Raw genomic sequence first — 15,072 nt, 5'->3', positions numbered from 1 at the left:
ATTATTCACTATGATTCTGTCAACTCGCCTTTCTATGACCCAAAACTGACACTTGAAGATCGCGTCAAAAGAATGAATCAAAGATCAGAGGCTCGCATTTCAGATCTAATGAATGTCTCAAATAATCTGAAAGAAGATGCGGTTGACGTTCGGATTTACCCAGCATATACCTCTCAGTTTCTTGTTCCATTAAAAATTGGTACACCTCCTGTGCCACAAATTCTTACCATGGACACTGGGAGCGTATTACTTTGGGTCCATTGTGGCTATACCATTGGTGGTGAAGCCTCACCAGCTCCATTGTACCACAATGCACATTCTTCATCATATGAGGAAGATGTGTATTGCGAGACATCTATATGTGATCTTATGACTCTTAGAGGAAGTTGTGGAAGAATCTCAAGGAGATGTGAGTATTTTGTAAAATATGCAACAGGTAAAAGTAAAGGACATCTTGCTTCTGAAGTTGTGTCATTTAAGTCAATCAATGAAACTGAAGTGACTATCAAGCGTCTTATTTTTGGATGCTCAATATATTCTGATGGTGCAAATCGTGTTAGTGGAATCCTTGGATTTGGACAAACAGCTGTGTCTTTGATTTCACAACAAAATTATGCTGGATTCTCATATTGTATCGGTGATATAACTGCTGTAGATTACGATTCAAATGCATTAATTCTTGGAGGCAAGCCTATAATGGAAGGAGCGTCGACTCCCATGTTTATGGTTATAGGCAAATACTTCATAACTTTAGAAAAAATCAGTGTCGGGGACAAGTTTCTTGACATTGATCCAAGCATGTTCAAGAGGATCGATCACCAAGGCGGAATGCTTGTTGATACCGGGGCCACATCTAGTTATTTGCCTAAGATAGCATACAAGTAACTGAAGGAGGAAATTAGATCTGTAATTGGTACGACGTTGGAAGAGTTTATAAGCGAAAGACCAGAAGAGCTTTGTTACTATGGAGTTGTTACCGAGGATCTTGAAGGCCTTCCAACAGTAGCATATCATTTTGTTGAAAATGCTAAAATGGAGTTTACTGCTGAGAATTTGTTTAAACAAGATAAAGCTGACCATTTCTGCCTATCCATACAAATTTCTGAAAACAAGAAGATTCCTATGCCTTTTAGCGTACTTGGAGTTTGGGCGCAGCAATTTTTCTATATCGGCTTTGACTTCAACACCATGAGAATGTCCTTCACTAGGATAGATTGTGACCGCTTGTTTGATTGATCATTATATTGTACTAAATTGCTTGTATTTCCTAATTTCGTAGTGTTTGCAATCTTGATCTATTGTACTAAATTGCTTGTATTTTCCTAATATCCTAGTGTTTGCAAACTTAAAAATTTCAGTGAGCCAATAGAGAATAACGTTTAGAAGCTCTAACTAATTAAATTCATTTACGGAACCATTAAACAACTTCAAAGAATTATCGAGACACTAAAAACTAATCTACAATTAAATGTAGTGTCAGATTATTACGTGTTAGACAAACTTTCACAACTGCACGCAAAGTTCAAATTCTTATTGAGATAGAGGGTGTATCCATTATAGGACAATAATCAATTGAGCTTAGTGCTGGCAAATATACGAGTTGGATCGAATTTGGACGGGTTGAAAACTAGTTGACACATAATTTACCATATTTAAAAGGACGGGTTGAACGCGATCGAGTTTATTACGGACGGATTGAACGGTTCAAGCAAATTTAGATGGAAATTGCCACCAGTAATTGAACCTCATTTATAATTTGATACATGGCTAAGATACTACTACTAATCAAGCATAAATATTTTATTTATACTCCAACTTTGAGGAAACACCTGACACATTAATATATTATCAAAAACCCAATATATAATTCAAATACATTGTGGCAGAAGTTCAAATCATGAATCCGTCTTTGAGGATCACCATTGATGAATGATCATAGTTGGATCAAAAGCTACACATGCTACTTCTAACCACTCCTGAGGTGGAGATAATCTGAAAGGTCTTTTAATATGGGAAACACTGTCCTTAACTCTGTCAGTGAAGGCTAAATGACAAATATGTTGTGTTAGCGCAGTTTCATTATTGCTGAAAATTGGAACTTGTTTTAGGGCTTCGTGGAATTCTGATACTGGCCATCTATTTGTTACCTCATGACTAAGGTGTAGAAGTCCGAATAGCTCGTTGCATTTATTGATAGTCCTAAAACTTTTTTCAAACACTTCATTGGACATTGGAGTAAACGAAAGGTGTATACAGTTCTCTATTTCTTCTTCTACATTCCATGCAGTAGTCGATGAGATGAATATAGACACGATAATTATGATTGTCATAATTACACTAGATCTTTGAGCTTCCATTGCTGGGGAATCTTCTTAGTTTTGGAATACGAAAAAGAAGAAAAGAATAATTTGTGGTTAGGATTGGTGCTAGGGACAATGAAGAGTGTAAATATTTTTTGTTTTAGTCAGGATTTATAGTACTTTTTACCTAATTCAAGGTAAAGTAGAACTAGGGTTCTTCTTAACCAAATTTTGACACAATAACAACTCCTAAATAGGATATTTTACGTCTCCATTACAAATTAGGAATTCCGTCAAGAATATATGGTTTCTTTTTCTTTCCATTTTCAAAATTGCTAACGCATGCAATTTTTACGCGTGAATTTGAAAAATATTTTTCTGATAATTTCTATGAAACAATTTAAAAACATCCAAATTTTTTGAATAGTTTATTAAAAGTTTTTTACTAAAAGTACTCTCAACATCATGCTAGTTTCCACTTGTACTTTCGAAAAATGTTTAAATAACCTTCATTATACCATGAGTCCAAATATACTCATGCAATTATACTTTGGGTTCAAATATACCTCTCATTTAAACGGAGGGACATGTGTCATCGTCCTGTTGGTCAATTCTAAATATCTCATAATTAATTAAAAAGACTCATACCCATAACCATACCCACTGCCCATACCCGAAAAGTAAATTTTTAACTCAATTCTTTTGTAAACACGGAAAAAAACTGAAATATTTTTTACTAAAAATTGAAAAAACCGAAAATATTTTTTTATCCAGTCTTTACAAAAAATATTGCTTTATAAAAAATCAGAAAAGCAATTTTTTTGTAAAAACTGAAAAAAGAGATTCAACAAAATATTTTTGTTTTTTTTTTAAAACTAATGCACATGTAGTCCACTGCATTAGAAAAGTCTTTTTTTCCAATTTGTTTTTAAAAATATTTTTCAGTTTGTTTTTAAAGCAATGTATTTATAAAAACTTGAAAAAGAATATTTTCGTTATTTTCAGTTTTTAGTAAAAAATAATTCAATTTTTTTCCAGTTTTTACAAAAAAAAATTCTTTAGAAAATTGCTTTTCGGGTATGGGTAATGGGTATGGTTATGGGCATGAATCTTTTTAATTAATTATGAGATATTTAGAATTGGCCAAGAGCACGATGACATGTGTCCCTCCATTTAAATGAGGGTATATTTGAACCCAAAGTATAGCGGCATGGGTATATTTGGACTCATAGTATAACAAATGGTATATTTAAATATTTTTCGAAAGTACAGGGATATATTTGACCATTTTTCTTTTAAAAAATATATATACAGACTCTACAACTTGAACAGAACTGCAAAATTTAGAATAAAAGAATATCAACATATCTAAATTGTGGTGATGACCTTGGATATATATACATTTCAATATTTTCAAAAGATTAAATCCTACTTACCCCTTAATCTTTTAGGGTAGGGAAACAATACTACTCATCCCCCCTCCCAAACACACACATTTTGAATGGGAAAGAGAACTCTGTTGGACCCAAAATCAACCAAAAAAGAGAAAACATCACTAGAGTTCACAAATCACACTATCCATTGTTTGAGAAAAAACTATGGGAAAAGAGAATATGAGTTCTTACAGTTTCCTTCGTTGTATCCTATGAAAAGAGAAAAATGTTTTAAGGGTATATTTAAATATTTTTCGAAATTACAGGGGTATATTTGGCCATTTTTCCTTTAAAAAATATATATACAGACTCTACAACTTGAACAGAACTGCGAAATTTAGAATATAAGAATATCAATATATCTAAATTGTGGTGATGACCTTGGATATATATACATTTCAATATTTTCAAAAGATTAAATCCTACTTACCCCCTTAATCTTTTAGGGTAGGGAAACAATACTGCTCATCCCCCTCCTAAACATACACATTTTAAATGGGAAAGGGAACTCTGTTGGACCCAAAATCAACCTAAAAAGAGAAAACATCACTGGAGTTCATAAATCACACTATCCATTGTTTGAGGAAAAACTATGGGAAAAGAGAATATGAGTTCTTACAGTTTCCTTCGTTGTATCCTATGCAAATCCTAAGCCTCACAAGTAATGATATGAAAATCTTTAACTGTTTTACTAGGAAAAGCTAATATATCCCGGTAAAAATGTCAAAAAAGCTAATGTTGATCCAACCCCAATCATCTGGAGATCTAATCAATTTTTTTAGTCTCTTTTTATTCCAACTAGTCTTAATGTACGTGTTGTACGTGTTTGTTACGTCAATTGTAACGACACAACCGGTCGTTTTGATTTTTAGAACTCTGTTCCTCTAAATAAGACTCCACGTATATATTTTTACTAATTTATAACTTGCGGGGATGGTTGGTTCGGGATTTGGAAGTGTTTGGGTTGAAATCGGAACACTCAGTTCCTTAATTTGGCTTTAAAAGGCCAAGTTTGACTTTGGTCAACATGTTTAGAAAATGACCCCGGAATCGAATTTGACGGTTCCAGTAAAATCGTATAATAATTTTGGACTTGGGCATATGTTCGGCGCTTAATAGTGAAAACTAGCTATTTGATGGTTTTAAGGTTCTTTAAAAACAATTGGTTTGGAGTAGGCTTTGGAGTAGGTTTTAGAGTAATCGAGGTCCATTTGAAATTTCGAGCCTAGGAACAGCTCTGTATGGTGAATTAAGACTTGCACGCAAAATTTGGTGTCGTTCCGAGTAGTATAAGTATGATTCGGCACGTTGTGAGGAATTTAGAAACATGAAATTCAAATTTTGATCCAATTAGGTTTTGGGGTGCGATTCTTAGCTTCGTTATTGATTTACGTATTTCGAGAGTTCGAGCAAGTCTGTATCATGTTTACAGACTTGCTGGCGCATTTGGACGGGGTCCCCGGGGGCTCGGGTGAGTTTTGAATCATCCGGAGCTAAGTTAAAAAAATCAGAAATTCCAGTTCTGGTTTCCTTCTTCGCGAATGTGTGAGGCCCCTCGCGTTCGCGGTGAAGGAAAAATGGGGCTGCACAATTGCCCTTCGCATTCGCGAAGCCTTGGGTTTTTGCCTTTCGCGTTTGCGTGACGGGCGACGCATTTGCGAAGCCCTAAAGTTTAGGCCTACATGTTCGCGATGATCTACTCGCATTCGCAAAGAAGGACTGACCGGGTGAGAATTTCCCTACGCGTTTGCGAAGGGCAGGCCAATAAGCCTTCGTGTTTGCGAGACCCCTGTTGCGTTCGCAAAGGGTATTTTTACAGCTAGAAAATTTTGCCTTCGCGAACGCGAGGCAGTTCACTGTACCGAACATAATGTCTTAAAAACGGGGTTTCACCATTTTTAACCCCATTTCTTCTATTCTTGGGCGATTTTGAAGCTTCTTGAGAGGAGATTTCAACTAGCAACTTGAAGGTAAGTAAATTCTACATACTTTGAGTTAAATACATAGATTATGGGTAGATTATAACCTGTAAATTGTGGAAATCAACGGTTTAGATGAAAAACCTAGGTTTTGATAAAAATGAGGTTTTAACCACGAAAATGGTTATGGAATTGGATGAAAATTGTATGTTTGAGTTCTTGAGATTATGGGTACCGATTTCCACCAAAGATTTCCTGAATCCGAGCACGTGAGCCCGGGGTGAATTTTAGAAATTTTTTCATTTGGGTCGGGCAATTAATTTAATAGTCTAGTTTCGAATTATTGAACATGTATTAATTATTTTGTATAACATTTGGATAGTTTCGGATTTTTCCACATCGAATTGAGACTTTAACGCGACATTGTGATCGGGAAGTGGACTTTGAGAGAAAGTAAGTCTCTTGTCTAACCTTGTAAGAGGGAATTTACCCCATAGGTGATTTGAATTAATAATTGTTGCTAATTGTGGGGGCTACGTACACACGAGGTGACGAGAGTCCGTGCGTAGCTACTAATTATGCTATGTCTGGGTAGCTTAAGATTCAAATCATGAATTACTTGTGATAATTTTATCCTTTATTTAATAAAAGTATTGGAATTATATTGTAAATTGTTAGAGGAAATATTAAAATACTGAAATTTCACATACCTGAATTTTTGTGCAAAATATTTGACTGTTAATGGAAAAGTTTCATCCTTATATGTTACCCTTATAATATCTTCTCATTCCGGAGGTTCATAAGAAAATGTCATCCTTTCTTGTGGAGCTGGCCGAATGCCTCGGCAATATAGATGCATCTATGGATCGTGCCGCATGTCCCTCGGCAGTGTACATGACACTCTGGATCGGGTCGTATGACCTCGGCAGAAATCGTGCCTAATAATAATAATTACACGATATCTTGATATTTTATTGCAGCTTGTGAAGCTAATTGATAAATTGAAAATTATTGAAATTGAAAGAATTAATTATTTCTGCTTGTTAAGGAAATTATTGTTGTTTCCATAAATCATCTTTATTTAAATATTTCTATTGTAATATTATCGACCCATAATGAGTGTCAAAGTCGACCTCTCGTCACTACTTCTTCGAGATTAGACTTGATACTTACTAGGCATACGTTGTTTACGTACTCATGCTACGCTTGCTGCACTTTTTGTGCAGGATCTGAGACAAGAGTTTTAGGTGGTCATACCGGAGCGCATCTCGATCCACCAGGCATGGTCACAAGTTCACTATCACAATACGTCCGGCGTGGTCACATGCTCACTATCATAATCCGGCCGGCGTGGTCACATGCTCCATATCACAATGAAAGCAGATATACAAGAATACAAGTGCATGATCAATAAATGTCAAGTTTCGTACTCCTTATCTGGTGTAATGACGGTGTATGCATATGCGAGTGTACTATCTTAGTCCAAGTCAATAAGTTATATCAAAGACATAGAGTAGCTCATTAGAAACAACACAACAAGTCATGTAAGATGCATGACACACATGAGGGAAATCACACCATTACACGAATATCATCAACATTAGGCCCACATGCCATCATAAATCATCCCTGACATAGCCACCCTTATCTCTTCGTATTGACAATATCATAATAGTCACATGTATTGTCCCGTCCAGGCATTTAATACAATAACCATCCGTAACAGTCCGCCTAGACCATAACACAATTGCCACATGTATCAGTCCGCCCTGACAATATATCAACAACCACCCATATCACTTCACCCTCAGAATATATCAATAGCCACCCGTATCACTTCGTCCTGACAATATATCAATAGACACGCGTATCACTCCGCCCTGACAATACATCAATAGCCACCCGTATCACTCCGCACAATCAATAACAGTGAGATGCCATTGTTATACTCCGCATAGCAGCAATCAATCCACACAATACACCCACATGTGCAAACATCACAACAACACGACATATCAACTCGTACTACAAGTTCCCATAGGCCACAGCCTTTCCAAAATAACAATACTAATATCACCACAATACCTAGCCCACGGCTCAACCACAATGTGCACAAGAATCGCAATAACAACAAAATGAAATGGGAAAAATAACTCGACAATGAATAATACTTTATTTAACAACTTCAATAAAACAGGTTTATGACTTTCAATGACTTCACATCAAGTAATTGCTTAAGAATAAACTCAATAATGAAGGTATTTTCCATGCAATGGCAACTCTAAAATTTAGTGTATGACATAAGGTGTAATGACCTGACCGGTCGTTTTGAGCTCTAATGCGTCATTCAGCGGTTTGAGGCCATGAACAGCTTCACCTCAGGTATTATGACTTGTACGCATGATCGGAATTGAAATTCGGGAAGTTCAGAGTTGATTTGAAAAGAAAATTCTAAGTTCGAAAGCTTTAAGTTGGGAGAATTGACTGAAGTGTGATTTTGCATAAATGACCTCGGAATCGGGATTTGAAGGTTCCAAAAGATTCGTATGATGATTTTGGACTTGGGCGTATATCCAAATCGGGTTTTGGATAACCCGAAAGAGTTTCGGCGCCTATTGTGGAAGTTGGCATTTTGGAAGAATTTTATAAATTTGGGTTGAAGTGCATTTCAATGTTATCAATGTCCGTTTGGTATTCCGAGTCTGGGAATAGCTCCGTATGGTGATTCTGAAATAGGGAGCGCGTCCGGAAGTGGATTCGGAGGTCCGTAGGTAATTTTGGAGTCATTTAGCTAAAGCTAGAAATTTGAAGGTTTTTGAGAAGTTTGACCGGAAGTGGACTTTTTGATATCATGGTCGGAATTCGATTACAGAAGTTGGAGTAGGTCCGTAATGTCAATTATGACTTGTGTGCAAAATTTTAGGACAATCGGACATGATTTGATATGTTTCAGCATCGATTGTAAAAGTTAAAGTTTCAAAGTTCATTAAGCTTGAATTGGGGTTCGATTGATGATTTCGATGTTGTTTGATGTGATTTGAGGTCTCGAGCAAGTTTTTGTTTTTTTATGGGACAGGTTGGTATGATTGGACGGGGTCTCGGGGGGCCCGGGTGTGTTGCAGGGTGGTTTCGGATCATTTCGGGCTGTTTTGGAACTGCTGATTCTGGTGTCTGGTTTCCTTCTTCGCGAACGCGAAAGGAAGTCCCGCGTTCGCGAAGAAGAAATTTTGGGGGTGCTGGATTTGGCCTTCACGAATGCAAAGGAAGTATCGGGAACGCGAGGCAGTAGCTGGGAAGGCCTTCGCAAACGCGAAGAAGAAAGGAGGAGGCGGGCCTTAGGCCATTTGGCCTACGCGAATGCGAGAGCTTGAACGTGAACGTGATGCCTTGCATGGACAGGCCTTCGCGAACACGACATTGGTCACGCGAACGCGAAAAGAGATTTTGGGCAGTGGCATTTTTGGTCTTCGCGAATGCGAGACCTTGGTCGCGAACGCAAAGGCCTGTCTAGCATGAGGGGTTGAGTTTAAAAACGGGGGTTAAGTTTATTTCACCCATGTTTCACGGTTTGGGCGATATTTTGGAGCTCTTGAAGAGGGGGATTTCACCATCCAGCGTGAGGTAAGTGATTCCTACTAGTTGTGAGTTACATACAAGGTTTATACAAGGATTTAGGCATGAAAATATCCATGCTATGGGTAATGTTTATTTTCGAAAATTTTCAGAATCCGGGCACGTGGGTCTGAGGATGATTTTACCGATTTTTCGAGCGGATTTGGAAATTATAATAAATTAATTAATTATGAGTATTAGAGTATATTTTGATTGGGTTGCAACTTATTTGACTAGTTTTGGAGCGACGGGCATCGGTTTGAGGTGTTAGGGAGGTTTTGGAGCTGGTTATGGAATTTCGGAGCGAGGTAAGTCTCCTTTCTAACCTAGTAAGAGAAAAATTACCCCATAGGTGAAATAAATCAATGTGTGCTCCTATTTGTGGGGGCTACGTACGCACGAGGGGACGAGATTCCGTACGTATCTACTATTATGCTTAAGTTCGGGTAGTCTAGGACCCAAAAGCATGCCTTACTTGTAATATTTACAATCTTGTTGTCAATTTAAAATGCTTAAATCATATCGAACTTTGTAAATAGATTTCTAAAAGGCTAGACATCATTCTCTTGATTTGTAAAAAGAGAAATTGCCTTTACCTTGGATAATTGCCCTTGATGAATTCTTGATTGATTGTTTGAATGTGTTATCTTTTGTGGAACTGGTCGAACACCTTGGTAGATTAAATAGATGCATCTATGGTTCGCACCATTCGACCCTCTAGCAGTGCTCAGTTTAAATATTATGTTGGATCGGGCCGTACGACCTCGACATGATTTGCGCATGCTTGTATTACTTGCCTTGAAATTGATAAATAATGATATTGCCTCCCTAGTCTGAGATAAATTGATAAATAACGAAATAGGAATTTGGAAATCTCTTATTAACAAAAGAATTGTTTACTCATTTCATGATATTAGGCTTACAACCGTTCTACATTATCCATGCTTAAATTATATCATTGGTATATTAATTATAGCCTATAGTACATGTCTGAGTCGACCCCTCATCGCTACTTCTTCGAGGTTAGGCGAGATACTTACTGGGTACGCGTTGATTTAAGTATTCATACTACACTTGCTGCACATTTTGTTGTGCAGGCACATATTTATTATTGGCCTTGTGGGCGCAGCGGCGTGGTTGATACATGGACTTAGGTGAGCTGCATTTTTATGAGACGATTCACAGCCTGCAAAGTCTCCTTCCGAGTATTTGTATTTTCTTTTCTATCCAAATCTGTATTTTGGACAGTTATTGTATTTTATTTTATCTCCTAGTAAATGCTCATGCACTTGTGACACCGGGTTTTGGGATTGATTATGGGGGTTCAGTATTGAAATTGATAAAAATATTATTATTTATTCTGAAAAATTCATCCTTTACTATTTAATTTGAATGAAACTATAATTTCAAAAATATTAAAATGAGAACCAAGTTAAGTATTTATTTTTGGCTTGCCTGACAGCAGTGTCTGGCGCCATCACGACCATTAATAGATTTTGGGTCGTGACATAAGGTAACAATGAAAGAGATGATCATGAAATGGAAACTACGTCTAAATCCATGAGAATAACTTGACAACTAAGGAATATCATATAACAATTTCAGTTAAGAATAATTTAACAATAAAGGAGGACATATTATAATAAAAGAGGTCAACTTCAAATAAAGCATAGAGTAAACTTGACAAGTAAAAGATATAATATATGCTAACAGCTTCAAATAAAGCATGTGAGAATAAGCTTGACAATTAAAAGATTTAACATGTAATAATAACTTCAAATAATTGCATGAAAGAAGCGTAAGATTCTAAACCGGTCATTTCAGTATATAAGTCCGTGTACACATTCGTCACCTAATGTACACATCTTCCACATAATTCAAATAATGCAATTAAGCTCAACCCCTCCCCCCCCCCCCCTCCCAAGTTATGAAAGATACTTACCTCAAAGAAGCTAAATCAATACTCTAAATAGACCTTCCTGTGTGAAACAACCTCCGGACGGCTTGAATCTAGCCAAAATAACTTAATATCATAAATAAAAGCCATAGGAAATAATTACAGATAATAAGGTTTCGATCTTTAATGAAAATAAAAAATTCAACCCTAGACTCGCGCCTCGGAACCCGACAAAACCAACAAAATCCGATCACCTATTCTGATACGAGTTCAACCATACCAAAAATACCCAATTCCGACCTCAAATCGGCCATCAAATCATCATTTTATGTTTAAGAAAGTTTTTATAAAAATCCTCAATTTCTCCAATATAAATCATTAATTAAATGATAAAAACAAGGATGGTATCATGAAATATAACTAAATTATGTTCAAGAATACTTACCCGAATCCAAATCGTGAAAATCCCCCCTCAAACAATTGCCCAAAACTGAACTCTACAACTCAAAATATGATAAAATAACCAAACCCTCAAACTATATATATGCTTCCAGTGAAATCCGCTTTTGTTGTCAATTATCGCATCTGCGATGGCCGCATCTACGGCAAATGTCTCGCATCTGCGAGAACCCAACAACTGGCGTCCACTGCATCTGCGATTCACAAAGCACTTCTGCGCTTACGCTTCTCCGATCCCTCACCGCAGGTGCAGTTCCGCTTATGCGACAAGACGACCGCATATGTGGTCCCTGCCTTCTCCAACCAAAGTCCGCACATGTTCTCATTTGTCCGCTTCTGCGGTCCCTTATGCGCAGGTGCGAAGGCATCACTACACAAATTTCTCAGGAATTCAACAAGGTTCCAAAATGATCCGCAACTCGTCCGAAACACACCCGGGACCTACGTGACCCCGTTCAATCATACCAACCAATCTCAAAACATAACGCGGACCTATTCGAGGCCTCAAATCACACCAAAACATATTAAAATCACGAATCGCACTGCAATTCAAGCCTAATAACCTAATGGACTTTCAACTTCGACAACTCGTGCCGAATGATATCAAATCAACTTCGAATGACCTTAAATTTTGAATGCAAGTCCCAATGATACAACGAACCTATATCAACTCCTGCAACCACAATTCGAGCCTAATAACAATAAATTCAACTCTCAGTCAAATCTCTCATCTTTCTAAACCTTCAACTTTTCAACTTTCGCAAAAAAGTATCCAATCAACCTACGGACCTCCAAATCCGAATGCCGACATATGCCTAAGTCCAAAATCACCATATGAAGCTATTGAAATCATCAAAACACTATTCCGGAATCGTCTATACAAAAGTCAAACTCCGTTCAACTCTTACCACTTAAGCTTCTAAAACAAGAATCATCCTTTCAAATCGATCCCGAATTGCACGAAAATTAAAACTGACCATACACGCAAGTAATAATAAATCAAATGAAGCTACTCAAGACCTCGAACCACCGAACGGAATGCTAGATCTCAAAATGGCCAGTCGGATTGGGTCGTTATAGTATCGCAACTAACCAAATATCATGTAGCTTCACAAAAAGCAACATTATTACTAATGTTTATAATCTTTGATATCAAACACCTCATATATTGGAATATATCTAGAAAGTCATATGTAAATAAATTCTTATCGCATTTATGGATATATCATACTGAACTTTTTAAATCTTGAATAATTTTAAATTCTTAAATATTAGGACGTAACACGTAGTTCAATTGAATTGAAATTTTTGCTAATTAGTTAATTTAAAAAGTAACTATTTGTTTTCAACACTAAAAGTAACTATTTTAAAATATTTAAGTGTAATTATAAAGGAAAATAAAAATATTTTTCTTTATATTAGTAAACTTTTCAATAATAAAAAAATAAATTAAAGGAAACAAATTAGTAAAGTAATAAGAATATGAGCTGCATTGATCGAGAAAATAATAGTTGAACTCCACAAAAATATGGCAACCAAGTTGCTACAAGAAGTTGCCAGCGAAAGATTTAGAGCACCAAGCACTTGAAAGGGAAAAAGAACAAAACTTTCATTCTTTTAATTCACTTTGAATCAAATAAGGAAATGAAGAATTTTTATAAGGTAAAATTTTAATTGATTTCAAAATCTAAATATTAGGAGAGTAGCTTAAATTATTATTTGTCCAATATAAAATCTGTTTTTAAAGAGTAAAAAGCCGAACGACATTTCACTAAGGGTTTTCGTATTTTTAATATAGTAAATATAGATTATATTGAACTTCCCAAACTAATACACCCAAGTGTGTACATATAACTGTGTGGGAGTTAGCATGGTCTTGATTCACTATATCTTGTGTATACGGGTAAATCCGAGCTCGACGCTTGGCCGAGTATGTGGAACAATAGACCAGGTTCGACACATCTGCAATAGATCGAAGTTACAAATGAAACCGAACTCGATATCGAGGTTCGAAGTTCGACAAGACCATCAGACTTGCCCTCGAGTTTACCGAGGGCATGATCGATCCTGCTTCTAACGACCTCGAGGACCAGCTTTGCCAGCTCATCCGATGTAACGACCCGGCCAGTCATTTTAAATGTTGTAGCCTCATTCCCCTAATTATTGCTCATTCTGTACTTTATAACTATTATGTGACTTGTCGAGGTAATTGGTTCGGGTCCGGTGAGGTTTTGGAATGAATTGGAACACTTAGTTCCAAGTTTTAAAGCTTAAGTTCAAATAGTGACAGGATGTCGACCTATGTGTAAATGACCCCGAAATGGAATTTTAATGAGTCCAACAACTCCGTATGGTGATTTTGGACTTAGGGGCGTATTTTATTTGGAATCCCGTAGTTAAATTAGGCTTGAAATGGCTAAAATAGGAATTTGAGTTTTGAAGTTTGACCGAGGAGTTGACTTTTTGATATCGTGCTCGGAATCCAGTTCTAAAAATTTTTATAGCTCAGTTATGTTATTTATGACTTGTGTGCAAAATTTGAGATTAATCAGACTTGATTTGATAGGTTTCGACATCGAATGTAAAAGTTAAAATTTCTAAGTTTCATTAAGCTTGAATTGGGACATGATTCGTGATTTTTGCATTGTTTTATATGATTTGAGGTTTCATATAAGTTTGTATGATGTTTTAGGACTTGTTGGTGTATTTGGTGGAGGTCCTGAGGGCCTCGGGTGAGTTTCGGATTGTTAACGGATCAAAAATTGGACTTAAACAAGTGCTGCAATTTTTATTCTGCTGGAAATTCGAGGGCAGAAATCGAAGCCATAAACGAGGCCGAGGATCGAAGGCCGAGGATTGAGGCCGATGATCGAGGGCCAGGATTGAAGGCCGATGATCGAGGGCCAGGATCGAAGGCCGATAATCGAGGGCCGGGATCGAGGGCCATGATCGAGGCTATGATTGAGGGACATGATCGAGGGTCGAAGATCGAGGGCAGCCTAGACAGAACTGTATGTTATAAAGCAGCCGACTTGGGAGACCGAGCATGATATGCGCAGTTGTTATCCTCATCTTTTCACCACTCCGGTATAATTCTAAACCCGTTCGAGGACGAACGTTTGTTTAAGAGGGAGAGGATGTAATGACCCGGCCAATCATTTTAAAAGTTGTAGCCCCATTCCCCTAATTATGATCATTCTGTACTTTATAAATGTTATGTGACTTACCGGGTTAATTAGTTCGGGTCCAGTGAGATTTTGGAATGAATTGGAACACTTAGTTCCAAGTTTTAAAACTTAAGTTCAAATAGTGACCGGATGTCTACTTATATGCAAACGACCCCGGAATGAAATTTTGATAATTCCAACAGCTTCGTATGGTGATTTTGGATTTAGGGGCGTGTTCGGAATTTTATTTGGAAGCCTGTAGTTAAATTAGGCTTGAAATGGCTA

At 36.9% G+C, this 15,072-nt stretch overlaps 1 protein-coding gene across 1 annotated transcript; it reads left to right on the top strand.

Moving 5' to 3' along the window:
- The first annotated feature begins 369 nt into the window (after window positions 1-369).
- LOC138909500 (probable aspartic protease At2g35615) lies at window positions 370-1,236 on the top strand. Its single transcript, XM_070200701.1, has 2 exons — window positions 370-834; window positions 892-1,236. Exons 1-2 carry the CDS (start codon window positions 370-372, stop codon window positions 1,234-1,236), a joined length of 810 nt encoding a protein of 269 aa, XP_070056802.1.
- Window positions 1,237-15,072: the final 13,836 nt, after the last annotated feature.

Source organism: Nicotiana tomentosiformis, chromosome 4 (assembly GCF_000390325.3).
Source record: "Nicotiana tomentosiformis chromosome 4, ASM39032v3, whole genome shotgun sequence".
NCBI classification, from domain to species: Eukaryota; Viridiplantae; Streptophyta; class Magnoliopsida; order Solanales; family Solanaceae; genus Nicotiana; species Nicotiana tomentosiformis.
Note: the sequence above shows the minus strand (reverse complement) of the source record. Positions and strands in the feature narration are given on the sequence as shown.

Excerpts from the sequence above, each read along its gene's own strand:
- LOC138909500 (XM_070200701.1), top strand. The coding sequence starts at position 370 with ATGACTCTTAGAGGAAGTTGTGGAAGAATCTCAAGGAGATGTGAGTAT. Across the intron at positions 835-891 it reads ATCACCAAGGCGGAATGCTT|GAGGAAATTAGATCTGTAAT; the intron begins GTTGATACCGGG and ends AAGTAACTGAAG.